Source organism: Brassica napus, chromosome C2, assembly GCF_020379485.1.
Source record: "Brassica napus cultivar Da-Ae chromosome C2, Da-Ae, whole genome shotgun sequence".
NCBI classification, from domain to species: domain Eukaryota; kingdom Viridiplantae; phylum Streptophyta; class Magnoliopsida; order Brassicales; family Brassicaceae; genus Brassica; species Brassica napus.
Genome location: NC_063445.1, coordinates 36,611,202 through 36,629,725, shown reverse-complemented (window position 1 = coordinate 36,629,725; position 18,524 = coordinate 36,611,202). Strand labels below are relative to the sequence as shown.

The 18,524-nt window shown below is 37.2% G+C and overlaps 1 protein-coding gene and 1 long non-coding RNA gene across 6 annotated transcripts; one reads left to right on the top strand and one right to left on the bottom strand.

The window, feature by feature from the left end:
• Nucleotides 1-7,598: 7,598 nt before the first annotated feature.
• On the bottom strand, nucleotides 7,599-10,754 carry LOC106409256. 5 transcript variants are annotated; one of them, XR_007319895.1, is made up of 5 exons: nucleotides 10,191-10,754; nucleotides 9,809-9,906; nucleotides 9,159-9,694; nucleotides 8,123-8,352; nucleotides 7,599-7,965 (listed from the first exon to the last, which is right to left on the bottom strand). It is a non-coding gene; the product is annotated as an uncharacterized LOC106409256 (long non-coding RNA). The 5 variants fall into 5 exon arrangements; XR_007319893.1 differs by having other exon boundaries at nucleotides 7,599-8,352; nucleotides 10,191-10,748; XR_001282004.3 differs by lacking the exons at nucleotides 7,599-7,965; nucleotides 8,123-8,352 and having other exon boundaries at nucleotides 8,718-9,367; nucleotides 9,476-9,694; nucleotides 10,191-10,748.
• A 616-nt stretch (nucleotides 10,755-11,370) lies between these two features.
• LOC106407051 lies at nucleotides 11,371-13,041 on the top strand. Its single transcript, XM_013847830.3, has 5 exons — nucleotides 11,371-11,696; nucleotides 12,014-12,084; nucleotides 12,169-12,274; nucleotides 12,396-12,528; nucleotides 12,676-13,041. Exons 1-5 carry the CDS (start codon nucleotides 11,614-11,616, stop codon nucleotides 12,838-12,840), a joined length of 558 nt encoding a protein of 185 aa, XP_013703284.1. The 5' UTR covers nucleotides 11,371-11,613; the 3' UTR covers nucleotides 12,841-13,041.
• The last annotated feature ends 5,483 nt before the right edge of the window (nucleotides 13,042-18,524 follow it).

Below are 18,524 nucleotides of genomic sequence, written 5' to 3'. Positions count from 1 at the left end.
TGCTATAAAAAGTTCTATAGAAGCTAAGGAGAAAGATCTAATACTTGGTAAGTTTCAAGTGTTTAAGAGTTGGTTTCAATGATCTAAACGTTAGTGAATCCAAGTTTTGTTTACAAGTATGCTTGCTATATGATTGCCTTCAAGCCGGTTGCGGCAGAAGAATGTTAAAGATACTTCTTGAGAAGATTAATATAAATTCACAGAAATTTCGACATACTATAAAGATTAAGTGGCTACTAATCTAAGATATTTTTTAAAAATACTATGGATTACTTCTCTTGCTTGACAACAAAGCCCACTGTCTCACATTGTTATTTTTCTCTATCTCCTTCTCAGGGATATTGGCCTGGGCGTTCGGATCTTCGGGTCGGGTTCGGGCCGGTTCCTTTCGGGTCCGGGTCCTTCGAGTCCTAAACATTTGGACCCAATAGGTACTTAGAAATTTTTGGTTCGGGTTCGGTCGGTTCTTCTCGGATCCGGGTCGGTTCGGGTCTATAATTAAAATACCCATAAAATCCGCGTAATTTTTCGGGTCTATATCGGGTCCGGGTCGGGTTCGGGTATTTAAGATATGAAAAGGACATGACATATACAACTCCATCATATTTAGTCGATATTTGTCATATATATTTAAAATTTACAAAATAACTTAAATGAAACTATTAATAATTAAAATAAAATATTTTAAACTCGAAATTTTACATTTTAAATCATCATATTACTTATAAAATGTTACAAAATAATAAGAATTGTTGTTAACAAAAAATATTTCTACTAAATCATAAAATAATATATATAAAATAGAACACAAAAAATCATAGTTTTGGATATACACGTTTTTAAGTCGGGTACAAATCGGTTCTTATCATATCGGGTCTATTTGGGTCGGTTCCTTTCGGGTCCGGATCTATTCGGGTCGGTTCTTTTTGGTTCCGGTAAAAGAAATTTAGACCCAAAAAGTACTTGTAAATTTTCGGTTCGGTTCCGGATCGAGTATTTTTGGGTCGCTTTCGGTTCGGGTCTTCGGGTTCGGATCCAGGTTAAAATGCCCTGACCTAGATATGGGTTTCGACTTGGATGGAGATTTTGGCAAGTTATCATCATTAAAATTAGGCCTGGGCATTTCGGGTATCGGTTCGGTTCGGTTCGGGTATTTCGGGTTTCGGGTAGTTCGGATAGGGGCTAGAGGATCCATTTAGTACTCGACCTATTTTCGGTTCGGTTCGGTTCGGATAGTTTCGGGTTCGGTTCGGTTCGGATAGTAAATGTAGGAACCGGAAAATATCCATAAAAAGTTCGGTTCTCATTTGGATCCGGTTCGGGTTCGGATAGTTCGGGTAGTTTGGATAATTTGGATAAATTATTGGTTATTTAAGGTAAAATATCAAATAATTAGGATGATTTAGATAAAAAATTTGGATATTTCGGATTACTTTGGATATTTCGGATAAAAATATCCGGATAGTTTCGGATACTTTCGGGTAGTTTGGATACTTTATAATAATTTAGTTATCCTCAACTATTTTCAAATATTTTTAATAGAATTTTAAATTAAAAATATATATTTAGTGATGTTATATGTATATATAGTTAATATTTTTATATATTCGGGTATCCGTTCGGTTCTCGGTTCGGTTCCGGTTCGGTTCGGTTATTTCGGATATAAAAATATAGGAACCGTTCGGGTATTTGAGGGTATTGGTCCGGTTCCGGTTTCGGGTATTTCGGTTCGGTTCCGGTTCGGTTCTTCGGTTCCGGTTATTTTGCCCAGGCCTAATTAAAATGGACATGTTAGGACTTTGATTTCTCAAGCCCAGTCAAGAAAACCACAAAGACGAAAGAAAAGTATAGTGGAAGTTTAAAACAGAAAATTAATTTGTTTGCCTTCTTTTATGATTTTGATGTGTACGTATCCATTAATTTTTTTTTAATGAAATGCTATCTATGTTAATCTGAAGTAACTTAGCAATATGCTTTTCTGCAAGCAGGTTAGGCGACTTTAAACTTCATTCAAGCCCACGGAAGAAAGCAAACGAGAGCACGACCAAGTCCACAGATTACAAACTTCAAAGAGTTCACTGCTACAAGAAGATTTGATAAGTTTGACTCTTTGGACTTCGGTCCAGATTTACCAACAATTAGACAAGTGGCCTCCAGGGACAAATGCCGATATCAAGGCAAATGATTCAGCTGAAAACGTCTACAGATAGTATGAGAAGCACACATTGGAAACAAGCTAATGGTATTAGCATCGCACACTCGAATCAAGCTTCAATAGAGTGTGAAATTTTTTGAGGAGGTGGAATCACCTCAACGTCTAACGATGAGAGTCTAACGAGTTCATACAAGCGTGTTCAACCTCAGTCCGCCAACATTTCACCATTGATGACATTGTCTCTAATGGTTGAAGAAAATAGAGAGCATCATCTCAGTCATATTTGGAAAAGATCAAACATCAACAGGAAGAAATGGATATCGACACTCAGCCAGAAATACATGATCACATTAGAAGAACATTATGTGATCAAGATGCCGGAAATTCTAAATCAACTCTCTCAGGAAAAGCACCACCAGGCCAAACTGCCCAGGCCAAACTGCCCAGGTACCAGAGTTGTGTTCAAAGCTACCACAAGCTCCATCTGGCAGGTTATAGAACCAAAACTACTATTACTCCCAGAAAATATTTGGTACTTTATCATTTTCCTCTCAAAACTTGGATACGGGAGTAAATCTCTAGCTTCTCTATTATGTGACTGAGTGCAGCGTGCCCAAGCTCAATGATCTAAAGGCCATGCAAAATAAAGATTCAGGTTATATCAGATCCATGATTTTAAGGAGATAGTAAAACCACAATCACATGTGCTTTAGTCTCCAACTCAAACAGAGATTCAGCCAATTACCCGTGAAAGGATTGAGTCAAATTTGAACCCTACACTTCAAAAGGGTAGTATATTTTGATATTTTGGTTTAGTGGGTGTCGGGTTAGATCAAATAAAAACTGAAAACGTGATTAGTTACAACCGAAACCCGAACTCATCTAACCATAATTCTTTTTGATCTTTGATTTTTCATTTCCCGAATTATTTTACACAGAGTTCCTGAGAAATCTTAACCAAACCTTTATAAATCTCATCCCCCTTAAATCTCAAAACTGAAATCCTTTCCTTTACCAAATTCTTGCATATCTTCATTGATTCCCTTCTTCGAATTTGAAACCCTAATTCTTGTATAAGCCGGAAAACCGGACTGATATAAAACGATAGAATAAAAGCGATGTTAAGGAAAATATACGAATGTATAAAGCGAATACAAGAACGATAAGAAATCGTATTCGCGAAGAGACATGGAGTCGAGATATGATCTCTTTCCTTAACTCAAAATATTCGCTCCGTTAGTGAGACGGAACTGTACGAATATAGAGTCCCAGGATAAAACCATGGCAGACGAATCACGCCTCACTCGTGATCGCCCTATCGAACTATAAACTCTACGAAACACTCTCGCAATATAGACTTACGCAGAAGGATTGAGTTCCGAAACTTCTTCCTCAAGACTCTCTCTTATCTCGTTTTAAAAATTTTCGAGAGGATAACATGCATGACGTTTTTATTTTCCAGACAAACTACTTGTCGTTTTAAATAAAATTGTATGCTGTTTTTTCTCGAAATAAATGGCAAAACATTGAGCTTAACTTGGTCCAAAAAGAATACTTCTTATCGGGCCAAAGGCCCTCCACCCAAGCCCAAGCCCAAGCCCAAGCCCAAGCCCAAGCCGAGCCGAGCCGAGCCGAGCCGAGCCGAGCCGGCCGGACGGCGGCGGCGGCGCGCGCGTGGGGAGCTCTCTCTTCCTCTGAGCCGTTTACACTCATATGACACAATGCCATATTTATACTGCTCTATGACTCTTGTATTCCCCGATGTGGGACAATTATTGGTTTTGTCATTTAGACAAAAGTTGCAGTGTTACATACACCAAGCTACCAACTTCTTAGAATCATTTCTTATTCAATATTAATCTGTTTTTGATGTGTGAATATACCAGGTTGTAGTGCTCATTACAAGCTTTACAACGAGCTGATGATCTGACCGGAATAGCCACCGGTGTAGCCGGAAATGTTACCGGAAAATCAGAAAACATCAGCTTCTAAATTCTTTGTAAAAACAGAGTTCCAACAATTCTATCTCTTAAATATGATTCTTCGATTTCTCACACCCAATTCACTTGGTCGTCGTCCCTTTCATCAGAGAAGTCAAGTAATCAATCAAAACTACTCTTCACTCTTCAAATAGTACAACATTCTTTCGTAGGGTCTACTACTAGACATTCATCTCAGTCAAATCAAACATCATATGTGTATGGTCAAGGGTTTTAGAACGTGTCATTCATAGAATGGAGCTGGTTGTTGAAGATTTTGATCATGAACGGATGGATTTTGTGTAAAAGGAACTTGTTTCTCAAAAAGGAAAATATACGAAGAATGAATTAGAAGTATACTTGAAGGAATCAATTGAGAATCTGATCTCTTGATCAGACTTGAGTTCGACATTCTCTCATGGTGGAAAGTGCACAAAATGAACTATCTTGTTTGTGCATGAATGGCTAGAGATTGTCTTGCAATGTAAGTTTCATAAATGACATTAGAAAGTGATTTTAGAACAAGTGGTATAATCTTAGAACCATATGAGATGTTTAACTCACTACATGAAAGAAGTTCTTATCTTCACTGAGAAGTGAATGCATGTCAAGTCAACTAAGACGTGGACCATTCTAGTATTGAAATATAATCTCACCGTTAATGTCCCAAACACAAAGTGATTTGGGTGTTTAAATAGAAAATGGTAGTCTATAAACAAAATAACTTATACCGGAATGAAAATAAACTTTATAATATCAACTTGAATAAATATAGTCTGAAACAAACTTAAAGTTCCCACATAATTGCGAAAATCCAAAACAGAAATAACCTAATACGTGAAATTAAACAAAGATACATAAGTATTATTAAAATTAATTGGTCGTGTCGCAACTTTGAAACTCGTGTGCAATGAAGTGGACGCGTTTTATCGATCTGTAAACTGGGTTTGTTATTGGGCTAAATTTTAAATTGTATTCGGGTTGGATGGGCTTTAATATTGCTTCACCATGTAATAGCCTTTGGGCTTTTCCATAAATGGAAAATGCTGACAAAAAACAAATTTATCTCCCCTCTTCTATCGTCTTTCTCATTTTTCTTCTTCTCTGTTTATTTTGTTTCTCATCTCCTTTCTTCTGTTTTTATCACTTTTCTGTCACAAACCGTTAAGCACAATCATGGACTTAATAAATTTCTTTTCATCACCTTTTTGTGTTGTTTACTAAAAAAATGAACTGATGATTTTGTTGGAAGAAAAATTTCATATTTATAATGGAGGATTAACACAAAAGAATGAATGAATGGATTCATTGAATGTGAGATTGTGTGAGAAGTGGAGAATAGGTATTAATGCGAATATGTTAATGAAGATGCATGAACCCAAGTTAATTTCCGTAACGGCGCCGGATTAAAAAAGTCTATTCGCCAAAACGATGGCTTCCTACTAACATTGATCGGAATCGTTCGTCACCGATAAAACCGTTGGATTTTTATTGACAGTTGACTGAACAGGAATTGTTGCACAGCGGCCACTTTTCCTAGGTTTCATATACAGCTTTTTGGGGAAGATGTATTTAGGCTATAGTAGACACATAAAACCCATTAAACTCAAGAATAAATGAAACATTGAGTATTGATTGACTGTGACACCTGTCGCCACCACAGAGTCCGACTTAGTGACGTGGAATCTGATGTGGATGGCCTAGGAGTGAAGGAAACCCTTCTTTATATATACTAGAGATTCTTCCGGGCTACGCCCGGGTTTTCTTCTATAGTTTTTTTGGTTTTTCTTCTATAGTTTTATAATTTATAACTTAAAATTTGTATTTATAAATGTACATTAGAATCTATCAGAAATTACAAAATAATAGAAAAAAATCTATTCATTTTATGTATTTATTGGTTTTTCAATGAATTCAAATGGTTAAAACTCACAATTTGTTGTGTTCTTTTTTACATTGGAAACTGTATATAGTTGGTCAAAAAAATGGACCGGCAGTTATTAAAATCTAGTAATGTTCAGAATCTATTTTAATTCGGTCATTTTTATGTAAAATAATTGATAAATTTACAAATGATTTAACCATTGTTATGGTTTTAGAATTACTGAGTTCACATTTATAGGTCTTATGTCCTTAAAAGGATGTACAAACCAACATATTAATTGGTTTCTTACTTTTTTTAGTTCAATCGAAGACTTAAGTTCATTGGTCTAACTAAGTTTACAGCTAGGCAAACTTGGTTTGATATACATATTGAAAATGTTTTATAAATTATAAGTGACCAAGAAAATAAAAAATCTCTAGAAAATTTGTTAAATGGCGTTGATAAAATCTCAGCAGAAATAATGTAAATGAAATTAGTTAACATGGTTTTTGATTAAAATAACCCATGATTTAAATCTGTTACTTTTTATGACAAACCAAACTATCTTATGATCAGGGATAAGTGAAGTCAAAATATTACCAAAACTACAAAAGAGTATTGTCTTCCAAACCGGGGCATAGGTCATGAGCACACAATACAAATGAAAATAGGACATAAACAAAACCAAACCAAAGAAAAAATCAGATTTCTTTTAAAAACCTGATTTTTTTTTCTTCGGAAATAAGTTAAGCTTCTTTGCCAGAAAATAAGATCCCTCACTTCCTCACTCCTGCTTATTAAGTGAGGAATCTTATTTTGACAAAGAAGAGGCCTTTGGTTGATTATCGGAGGCGACCTTCTTGATTCGGCTGAGTTAGAACTCTACGGGAAGAGACTGACTGGTCAGAGGATGGCGGTTCCCCTCAACATTATGGTTGGTCTTGTACTCCGGTGTCTATACTTATTGGATTGAAGAAAGGAGTGCTGCGTTGACTCAACATCTGTGTGTCGGCATTGGTTCGAGAGAAAGTGGAATTGCAGTGGCTGGGTTGACTTCGGTAAACTCGGCGTCCTTGGCAGGTGATCTCTGGTGAGGATGAGGGTCTGTTATACGGACCTTCTGAACCTTAAATTTTTCCCTTCCGATGTATCTTTCTCTTAGCTTCTCTTTGTATGTAGTGATAAGCCTAATCTATTTTTGTAGTCCATTGTTTCTTGGATGACAAACTGGAGGTTCTGTTCCAGCGCCCTTCTTGGGATGTTTTCAAATTAATATATTACCGTTTTAAGAAAAAAAGTGAGGAACCTATACTCTTCTTTCTTGGCATCGTCCTCCTCCTCATCACTTGTTAAATATACGTTCTTTTTTTTTGTTTACTACTGGCTTTTATTTTTTCCCTTTTGGTTGTAAATGTATTATAAAATAGTTTTTTATATATCATAGGATACAATCTAATTTGTTGGGCTACTCTTTTCATAAACTTAGAAACTGTTGTATTTAGCTGTTATTTAACTATAAATAACTTCATAAATTAGTGTTCACTTGATTTGGAAGGCCAAACTAAATTTAGTTGTTACTTAACATGTCCACAACCCATGCGATTTCTAAATAAATCTGAAATTAATTTCAAGAAATAATTTTACACAAACATATATACACACACATTGTAGTCATCATCACTATCTTTTGTAATTTCTTCTTTTTTTGTTTGTCTATTTTTGCTTATTGCTCATGTAGGATGAAAATTAGGAATTGGATCGGTCAAGTTAACATCTGATGATACGGCCAAGGCAGCACCTGATTTTTCTATGTCTTTACCGTGTTAAAGTTTGGACGTCCATGGCATGTGCTCCTTAAGAGCATATAATGCAGCAGCCCTCGCCTCTTTTACTTTCTCAAGAACAATTTTTGACGTCCCATTCTTGATTTTCTTGGCTAATCCCAACTGCACAATTCTGTCATTTACCTTGTACATCATATCAATTAAGGCACATTAGATGAGAGAGAGATATTTTTTTTTCCAACACACGGCACGACAAACATATTATTCCTTATGTAAGCTGGAGAGTCTTCAATGTGGAAGCAAAAACTTTAAAATAAATTGTCCAGTAAAACTGATTTACCTTCTCCAGCCCAAGCTAAGATTCAAAGAGAGCTTTGACAATTTCATATAGGTAGCTTGGTGATAAATTACCATTTGCATTTGTCCATCAAATCTAATTCATATTCTGGAAGGTACTTTTGTACTTCAAACCTGACATCTCTCTTTTGTTTGCCAGCTTCTCCATATCTCTCTGCTGCATCTTCTCTTCAATCTTTAGATTTTTCTATCTTTTTAGGAATAACTTGTGACCTAAAAGAAAAAAAAAAGCACTTGTGACTTACGAATAATTGATGTTAATATCTTATGAAAAAAGCAAAATGATTATATTCATTGACGGAATTCGTGGTGTTTTGCTAATAGAGGATAATGTGTCACTTTCATAGAACCTTGAGTTTTGGTGTTCTTCATAATGTTGGAACAATCCTCTGTTGTTTCTTCTACATATAACTAATTTAATTTATATATACATGACTGAAAGAAAAAGCAATAAAATACCACAGAATATACATTAATACACATAGAAAGAAGAGACTCTCATGTGTTCAAAAAAAAAAAAAAGAGACTCTCATATCTCCAAACACTAAGCCAAAACTCTAATACGCTAAAAGCAGGACTTGGTTAAACTTGTTTCGGTTGGTTGATTCAAGTGGTAGAAAAAGAGTACAATCATAGCAACATGCTGATCACAAGCACATACACACATATATTGATATACAGATGTTGGAGAACACTTACATTATGATAAATTATCAATGAATGGCTCATAGCTGTTTAAAGAATACTATTGAAAGAAGCATAAACTTAGACGAAGCTCCGACATTCAAAAATAACGACTTTTTCAAACTTGAAACAGCTGGATATATGAGCTTATTGGTTACAAAACAATGAAAGAACTGTCTTTGACAAATCTTGTTATATGCAACACTGTCATTCACGTCTACATAACTATTATGACTTGAACTCTGATAAACAATTCCACATTATCAGTCAGTTGCTTAACTACTCTCTTTCTTAAACAAACAGAAACGAAATATTTTCCATGCAAAGGGGTATACTTAGAGTTCTCATCTGATGCGGTAGACCGATTTGCTTGCGTTGGATAAGAATTAGGCTGTCAAAGATGGAAGAAGATGGAGTTAATTGTTTCCTACAGAGAAAAAGTTGAAAAGAAAACCCCTTCAATTCCAGAAACCATTTTGGTTCTAAGTAAACTTGTGAAGGGCAATAACTTTCTTCTCGTTGAGCAGTAGTAATGGCCTGGTACCTAATCCATATTCTCAAATATTGGTTAAATTTTAAGATCAAGGGCCAAGGGGCAAACAAAATCTTAGTAATTCGAATTAAAAAAACTGTCGGCATCATTATAGCATACCTTTTGTACTCTCTGATAAGTTTGATCATCATCCACTTGCTGATACATTCCAACGTTAAAACTTTCAATTCAACAAAAGAGTATATATAAAAACCAAAGCTTACTTACTACATTTACTGCCCAATTGTTCTGGACACAGTTTATTTAAGTCATGTTCGTTATCTCAGTTCCCATAGTGTAAACACGTTCTACGACATCTGGGTTGCTCAGGAACAAAACCTAGGTACAACAAAGAAGAAAAAGAGTCTCGATTTCAGTCCAGGTGATCAAGTATCAAACCACAAAAAGTCCCATTTAAAGTCCCATTTAAAGACAATGTATATGGTAATATACCTTTCAACAGTTCTTGTAATGAACCAAGCTGCACTGCTACTATCCTCAGGCTTGAGAATAATCGAGTAGCCACCTTTAGGAACTTGATCTTGTGCTGTCTTCAAGTGAGAGTTTTCCATTTGGTGTTACCAACAGATCACACCTAAGTTAGTGACTTACCAGTTTCTAACACAAAGCTTATGAATCAATCACCATTTAAAGGCTTTGATCTTATCAAGGAATCCAAAAAAATGCAATCTACCGACTTATACGATACAATATTCTCAGAAACTTACAGTTTCGAAACGTTTACCATCTTATGGTCTTAACTAAAACTTTTACATCAATTACAATTAAAGAGAAATTAAGCTACACGCACAGGGCAGAGTAACGGAATACATACGATGATTCGAGCAGTCAGCTAGTGAGAAGCAGCGGCGTTTAGGGTGGATGTTTGATGATCAGAGAAAACACACCGGATCAGAACTATTTTTGACCAAAAATAGTTCTCTGAAGAGATATTTATGGATTTCGTTGAATGAGCGTAAAGGAAAGAGTCGGAAGAGGTATTTATATAGGAGGAACATAGGAAGTTAGAACGATCAAATCAATGAGGATTAAAGGAATGACGAAGAAGAAAATTGATTGAAGGACCTGGATGGACTTAACTACAAAGTAACGGTGAGACACAAAGACGATAAGGTTTTTAGTTTTTGGGAAGACGAAGACGAAGTGAAGTTAGTGAAGAACTCGATTAGCGTGTTTGGTCTGATATTTTGTTTGGGCGTAGAGATGGCTTTGTCTGTGAATTGGCCGCATGAAATACAATACAGCCCAATATACTTAGTCCGATTCAGTGACAAATGACATGACAGATTTAAAAGGAATTGTGCATTCTCATTGGATAATTTTTTTAATGACGTGGATACCTTCTCTATTGAGTATATCCAACTTTTAGTATCGTTAGATTAGATTAGCAAATTTCATATAAATATCTATTTTTTGTCAAAATTAAATGCAATACAATACATTAATGAGAAAAAGACAAAAATAGCACTAAATCAAGTTTATGTTCCCAAACTAGCACTCAAGGTCAAAAGTCACAAAAATAGCACTTAATGTTTTATCAAAAGTCACAAACTTAGGGTTTAGAGTTAAGGGGTGGGGTTTAGGGTTTAGGGTTTAGGGTTTAGAGTTTAGAGTTTAGGGTTTATGGTTTAGATTTTAGGGTTTAGATTTTAGGGTTTAGGGTTTAGGGTTTAGGGTTTAGGGTTTAGGGTTTAGAGTTTAGGGTTTAGGGATTATGGTTTAGGGTTTAGGGTTTAGGGTTTAGAGTTTAGTGTTTAGGGTTTAGAGTTGAGAAATGAGGTTTTGGGGATAAGATTTCAAATTTTGAAAAATAAAAAAAAATTTATTTTCAAAGGATAAATTTAAAAATGTGTTATTTTGGTCATTTTAGTTTTTGAGTTCTATTTTTTTGATATAAACTTAGAAATGTGCTATTTTGGAGATTTGCCCTACATTATTAATAGATCCATAAATCAGGAAACCATATATAGTCAGTCTAGTAAGTTTCAGTTAGTAATCGATTTATCAAGGTATTTCCAAGTGCCAGTTCTGCGGTTTCATATCAGTCGGTTCGATTGAATATATTTAACTTTTTCCTTTAATTAATTTTCTGGGCCAAGACCCGATTTCAAGGTCAATGTAGACCCGATTACCCGCTTCTGGAAATACCCAACTTGAACTGGTTCCGTATTCGACGTTCATCTCCCTATCTCTATCTCTATCTCTCTTGGGGAAGCTTTCGTTCAGATTTTGGTAGAATGGTGATGGGTTCATCGAAAGGTAGAGTGAAAGCATGGTTCAATAAGAAAATCACCGATCCTCTTCTCCAGATCTTGCGTAGGTTTGTCTTCTCTCTCTCTCTCTCTCTCTCTCTCTCTCTCTCTCTCTCTCTCTACGCCTTTCCAATCATACTATGATCATATCTCCATCTAGGAAGGATCTGAAAGTAGTACTAGTTGGTTGCTCTGATTCTGCTTCTCGATACATGAGAAATGGGATCAGACAGATCTCATTTGCTATTCATTGATCGTTTTGTCTTAAAACCTGAACTATGTTGGTTTCTACAGTAAAGACAGAACATTCATCCTCATCATGTCTTAACTGTAATCTTCTCAGCATTTCTCTTTCTCTGAGTTTTTTTTTGTTTCCTTTCTGTAGAGGTACTGAGCCTAAGCAGCTTGCTTTCTCCGCAGCACTCGGCATTACCTTGGGAATATTTCCAATTTGCGGTGCGTTTATGTCTCCTCTAGCTTTTGTTACCTTTTGAGATTGCAATGTTTCTTATTGGGAATGACTTTTTGGTTTCGAAACAGGTGTTCCTGTGTTTCTATGTGGAGTAGCTATTGCATTTCTTGGATCTGCTTGTCATGCTCCAACCGTCATGTTGGCTAACATCATTGCCACTCCTGTAGAACTAGCGTAAAACTTTATGCCTATACACGCATCCTTTTAATCTTCGCTGAGAAACGTTTTAATTTTTGCATATTTTATATCGTAAATTCTCTTCTTGACTTTGGATCTCACGTCTTTCTTGTTGAAGTCTGGTGGTGCCTTTCCTACGACTTGGTGAAAAAGTCACCGGTGGTCCTCATTTTCCTTTGACATCAGATGCCCTTAAGAAGGTTTTCACTGGCCAAGCCTCCCAGGAAGTCTTTTTAAGCATTGGTAATGCGGTAAGTATCTACAATAAGACTCTCTTTACTCTTAGCTGAGTGGTTCAAATCGCGAATCCGCTTTGTTCCAGTCCCTAGCCTAACCGTATGATCTTGTAAATTGTCCGTCTTTTATTTTTACTTCCTCTGGTTTATTGGTTGTTTCAGTTACTAGGGTGGCTTGTAGCAACTCCATTTTTCTTTATTGCGCTATACGTTGTGTTGATGCCATGTTTCAAAATCCTGGTCCATAAGTTTGGCGCCGTTTCTTCAACCCCAAAGACACCTACAAGCATTGACATAGAGCTCAACCCAAAGCCAAGATTCGCTTGAATTCAACAAACCTCATTGTTCTGCTATCAACACGAAACCCTTGAAGTGTAACACTAATGTATAGGGTATACACAGCTTGCATTGTCAGATCCTTACACTATTTGCTTAAAACCTCCTTTTGGAAACGTCATTCACCGGATTTTTTGGGTGATTACATATGGAATCAAACATAAGCATAAAGTTCATTTGTATGTTTTTCTTTTTGGTTCTTGTGTTGATGATACGTAGATAACACCAAATACCTTGAAGAAGAGAAAAGGAAATAGAGGAAGTCAACACTTTGTGAGTAAGACTGACCCGAAAGAACCGACATGAACACCCTAATGCGTACCAAATGTTTAAGCCTGCCAGGAGACGGCAAAAACCGGAATCTTATCAAGGCTTTGCCGTTGATCTTACTTCCTTAAATGCGATAACTGGATTGTTCTTCAGGTTTTAGTCATTTTCTTTTTAAGAATTGAATTGTAGAATTGGATTTCTTTAATGGCGATTTGGCAATTGTGACAGGTAGAGATGGCAGTTGGGTTCACCCGCAACCTATTTGTCCCGTCCCGCTGTGATACCATTTTCAGTTGGGTCTTTGCGGGTCGTACCGCTGCGGGGCGCGGGCCCTGAACCCTATGACCAATCCCGACTCGCACTATAGCAGCGGGTATGCGGGTCGGCCCGCGGGCCCATATCTTCAAAGCTTGACCGGTCTTGTGAACCTGCAAGAAGAAGAGACAGCAATAAGTTATCAGGTAGATCATTTCCATTAAGTTACAAATATTGTCTCGACTCTCGTTTGTAGCATAAGACACTGTACCCATTGGTGTTCTCCAGAAACAGCAACTTGTCCTACTACAATCATGTTGATATATATATATACACAAGTTAAAAAAAAAAAGATTATTCTTGGCATCACTAAGTAAATTCAATAGGAACCGCAAGCTTTTGTAACTAATAGTAAAAGCTTATGCTACCATCAAGTCCCAAAGCAAGACAAAAGCTTTACATCACGTAGCTAATGATTATTCCAGAAAAAAAACAACAATAAAAAAACAAGTTTTGTGTAGAATTTCGTGTCTCCACTCACACTCACTTCAAAAAAAAAAAAAAAAAAATTTCCCTACGATAAGTAACAAAGAAAGTGAATGAGTTCTGGTCAACATTGCAAAGCTTGAAAAGAAAAGATGATTCTTTGATTGAAAGCGAACTGGAAGAGACACAACTGAAGTAAATGAGTTTAGGTTCACCATTTGGAGGAAATGAGAATCACCATAATCATCTCCGGTTTGCTCTAAGCTCTTGCCGGTGTTACCAAAGAGACGAAATGAGAAAATTCAAGCGGGCCACCCAATTGTCCCGCGTCCCGCTTCGGCCCAACCCACTTCGATCCAATACCATTGCGGGCATAACCCGCGAGGCCCGCTAACAAACGGACCATAAAATCTGTGCCCAATCCCGTCCCGCATTGGGTTTTTATGGGCCAGGCCCGCGGGCAAGCTTTCATTTTGCCATCTCTAGTGACAGGATAAGTCACATAGCTTATTCGTTGTTATCTTTTAGTTATCTTTTTACTAATGAGTTTATCTTTCCTTTTCTTAATTAGGTTTAATCATTCTTTTTCTATATAATGTAGCCTTACGGCAAAGGTTTTAGCATACAATCAATAAAATTATTAAGTAACCAAGCAATACCTTATACAAGAGCTATGCTTACGAATTCAGAGTTGATCCTTCTACTTCGTGATCATCTTCTAAATCTTTGTCTACGGGTTTTTCGAATCCATAGTAGGATTTCTAGTTTGGGATCTATCCTATCAAGTTTCACATCTCAGCGGTATCAGATCCAATGATCTCCGGATATGAAACTATGGTGTACCAGCGAGTTGGAGGAATGCAAATCATGCCGTCAAAGCAACAAGCAGAAGCGTTCACGACCCAGCTGCAAAAACAACCCATCGAAGCCTCGCGAGAGGATTTCAATAGAATAATTGCAAAGATTGATGTGATGTTATCCAAACTCCTCCCCAAGGACATGATTTCATCGATTCAACGTCAAGATTCCAACCAAAACCTGTCAATTACCCCCAATGACGCCACCAATCTCACCAAAAACTACAACTGCTGCAGAGAAAACCAAACCTTCGTCATTATCAAGTCTCACACCCAAAACAAGAAAAAGAAAACGTCCTATCCCTCTGAAGTACTCATGTGATGAGATATACGAGAGAATGGAAAATGGGTTGTGTATATTTTGCGAAGAGAGAGACACACTTGGTCATCATGATCTGAAGCACAAAGGGGGGTGGAGATCATCATGGTCGAAAGTGACGACCAACCCATCGTGACTGGAAGTGACGACAACCCCAAGGTTGAAGAAAGCTCCGTTGTATCTGATGAGTTTGTAACCGAAACTGTGATGAAACCAGACTCGTTATCTGAATCATTGGCGAGTTTCACTTCAGATTTGCTGATCTTTGATGTTGCAGGATAGAAAGAAGATCAAAACAAAGATGATAAAAAAGAAAATATGAGTTTCTTTCTTGGGGGAAAAGAGAGAACACATGGTGGGCAAGTAGTCTCAAGAGGATACACGTGTATGGGAGCCAGGTGGTCTTCTAGCCAAGCCAAATTTGTTGAGCTGCTTAGACAAGTACATCTGTTATGATTTAACTTTAAAGGCTCATGGTATTTATTCAAAGAAAATCACGGCGATATGCATCCCATTAGCTAAACAAAATTTGCAATGGACAGAGAAAGAAAATATTTCCCTTGAGGTATCTTCTCTTCTTGATCTAGAAGAGTTCAAGACCTTGGGAAAAAAGAAGTAACAACACTCTTTATGTGAAAGACAAACAAGAAGATGAATGTGGGCCAGAAGAGGTATTACAACTTGTCTCTTTTTGGAATAAACGAATGTGGGAACCCGGTGGAGTATTGACTGACCATGATAAATGGAAGCTCTGTTTTAGGTGCAGGTGGTGCAACAACGACCACATAGATCAGAACCAGCAAAGATAAGAACAGTGACGTGTTGTTCTTAACGCCTTTTGGAGATATGGATGCTTGTTGGCAAGAGATAGTAACTACTGCTTTTGAAGTTGGAGTTTTTCTTGAATGCAGTGAGTTGGTGTGTTCAGTGATGATAAAGCTTGATGAGAAGAGTTCACTGAAAAATATAGAGAATTTCATGTCATTGGAGAAGGCAGCGTTAGACATTAACTCGTTACTGAACGTTCTGGAACCAGTTCTGCCAAGCAGTAGGCGACTGCTAGATGCAGGCCTGAGACAATATACTTTTGCTGGTATGAAGTTCTACTTAAAGCACAAATGGAGATTTTTGATATTTTTGAGCAAAAAGAAAGTGGAGATGAGTACTGAAGCATTGCTGATCAAGGATCCAAAACTGTTTGCTTAATCGCTTATGTCTCTAATCTCTTAACAAAACAGAGCCAAAATTGTAGCTTCTTTGAGTTCCTTGTGCAGTGGAAATAGTATCATCCAGAACAGTCTTATCAAGCTTTCAGTGTCTGGTTTCTAAGATTGTGGACATGGCGGAAAAAGACAAGTTCTTTCTTTGCATCAAGATGGCGATGCTGTGCTGGTTGTTTCTCATCATCTACATGAGATTAAGGAGCTCTTATGATAGTCAACAGAAGATCCAAACCGATGGCTTTATATGATGATGTTCTGCAGGTTTTTTGTGATGTGTTTATGTAACAATGTTCTGAAAATTTTGAGTTCTTCTGGTCATTTATTGTTGAGGCACAAAGCTGTGTTCCAGCCACTTGGTTTTACCAAAGCTCTGCCACATTACCTTATTATGGAGATAAGCAACGCCAAGACACTTGAAATTGAAGTCACTCTTGATATGAAGAAGGTTCACGGTTACAACATTGTTATATCCAGCATCTTTATCCATTGGAAGGAGACCCCTCCAGACCAAGTACCTATTACTGCTGGGATGGCACTGTTTGAATCTACGACCTCAATATCTTTTGAACTACATGCTGTCAAGGTTTTCATCTTTGGGGACAAAGATGGTCTGAAGAAGGGAGCATTGTGACAGGATAATAAGTCACATAGCTTATCGTTATCTTTTAGTTTTTCTTTTACTTATGAGTTTATCTTTCCTTTTCTTAATTAGTTTTAATCATTCTTCTTCTATATAATGTAGCCTCACGACAAGGGTTTTAGCATACACTCAATAAAACTATTCTCTTCATCTTTACTTATATCTCAAGCAACCAAGCAAGAGCTCATACAAGAGCTATGGTTACGAACTCAGACTTTCGAGTTGATCCTTCTACTTCGTGATCATCTTCTAGGTCTTTTTACCTGTTTTCGAATCCGTTGTAGGATTTCTAGTTTGGGATCTATCCTATCAAGTTTCCCGTCTCAGCAATTGTGTACCTTAGGTTAACTGGAATTAAACTATAGCGATTGTAATTGTTTTGTCACCACCTCCCTCTGCCATCACTCTACAAGCTTCACCAGCTGTCTCGCTGGTCTTCCTCTTGTAACTATTTCATCCGACAACGAGACAGCCCCATCTCTTAAGGGTATCCACAGAGTAAAGCTACATCGACTATATCCAGTCTCATCTCCGCCGACCGCGAAGGTTTCACCACTGCGAGTCTATCTATGTCCTCACCTAGGAAGAGATATTGTCAGATGTGTGCTCGCTCCTCCACACACTACAAGAAAACAACATGGATACTGAGGGAAAAAATCGTCGGAATTTCGTCGGAATAACGTTATTCCGACGACATACCGACGAAACAAATCGTCGAAAATAATTCCTCGGAATTTCTTCTTTCCTCGGAATTCCGTCGGAAATATCCGACGGAATTCCGAGGAAACACATTTCCGAGGAAATTCCGAGGAGCACCAGTTTGTCGGAAATCTCCTCGGAATATACCGAAGGAGTACTTCGTCGGGATATACATCGATCGATGTGTTTTTGGACATATACCCATCGATCGATCCGTTTATAAAAACACGTTCGGAATATACCGAGGAACATGTCCCTCGGTATATTCCGAGGAACATCTCCCTCGGTATATTCCGAGGAATATCTCCCTCGGTATATTCCGAGGAAGATGTCCCTCGGTATATTCGGAACGTTTTTATATAAATGGATCGATCGATGGGTATATGTCCAAAAACGCATCGATCGATCGAGTAAAAAATATAATTAATTTCCTCGGAATGTAAAAAATATTAATTTTTTATAAAAACTAAAATTTTTGAAATTTAAATTCAAAAATATAAAATTAAAATTAAAATTGAAATCATATTAATTAATATTCAAAGTTTCATAAATAAAAATAAAATATTCTGAGTTTTTGGAAAAAAAAAAAAACTACGGGTCTGGAACGTCCGGGAACACCTCGTTCGGGTACATCCTCTGCATCATCTCCATCATTTGCTGGTTCAGCCTCCTCTGTGCCTCATAGCCCGCCTGTTGAGCCGCCATCTGGGTCTCCAACAAAGATATGCGATCATCCATGTCCTTCAACTGAGCCTTAAGTACTTCTGGATCAACAAAGGGCGGTGGTGCAGAAGAAGGAGGAACCGACCGGGTGCGACGACCCAAACCGACCAAACGTCCCTTCTTCTTTGGAACCGACTGAATAGAAAATAGCCAAATTTACAAATTTAAACCAAGAAATAAATGAATTGAACTTTAAAAAAAAA

Coding starts and splice junctions, on each gene's coding strand:
- LOC106407051 (XM_013847830.3), top strand. CDS start 11,614: ATGGTGATGGGTTCATCGAAAGGTAGAGTGAAAGCATGGTTCAATAAG. Junction 12,085..12,168: donor GGGAATATTTCCAATTTGCG/GTGCGTTTATGT, acceptor GTTTCGAAACAG/GTGTTCCTGTGTTTCTATGT. Junction 12,275..12,395: donor GCCACTCCTGTAGAACTAGC/GTAAAACTTTAT, acceptor TTCTTGTTGAAG/TCTGGTGGTGCCTTTCCTAC.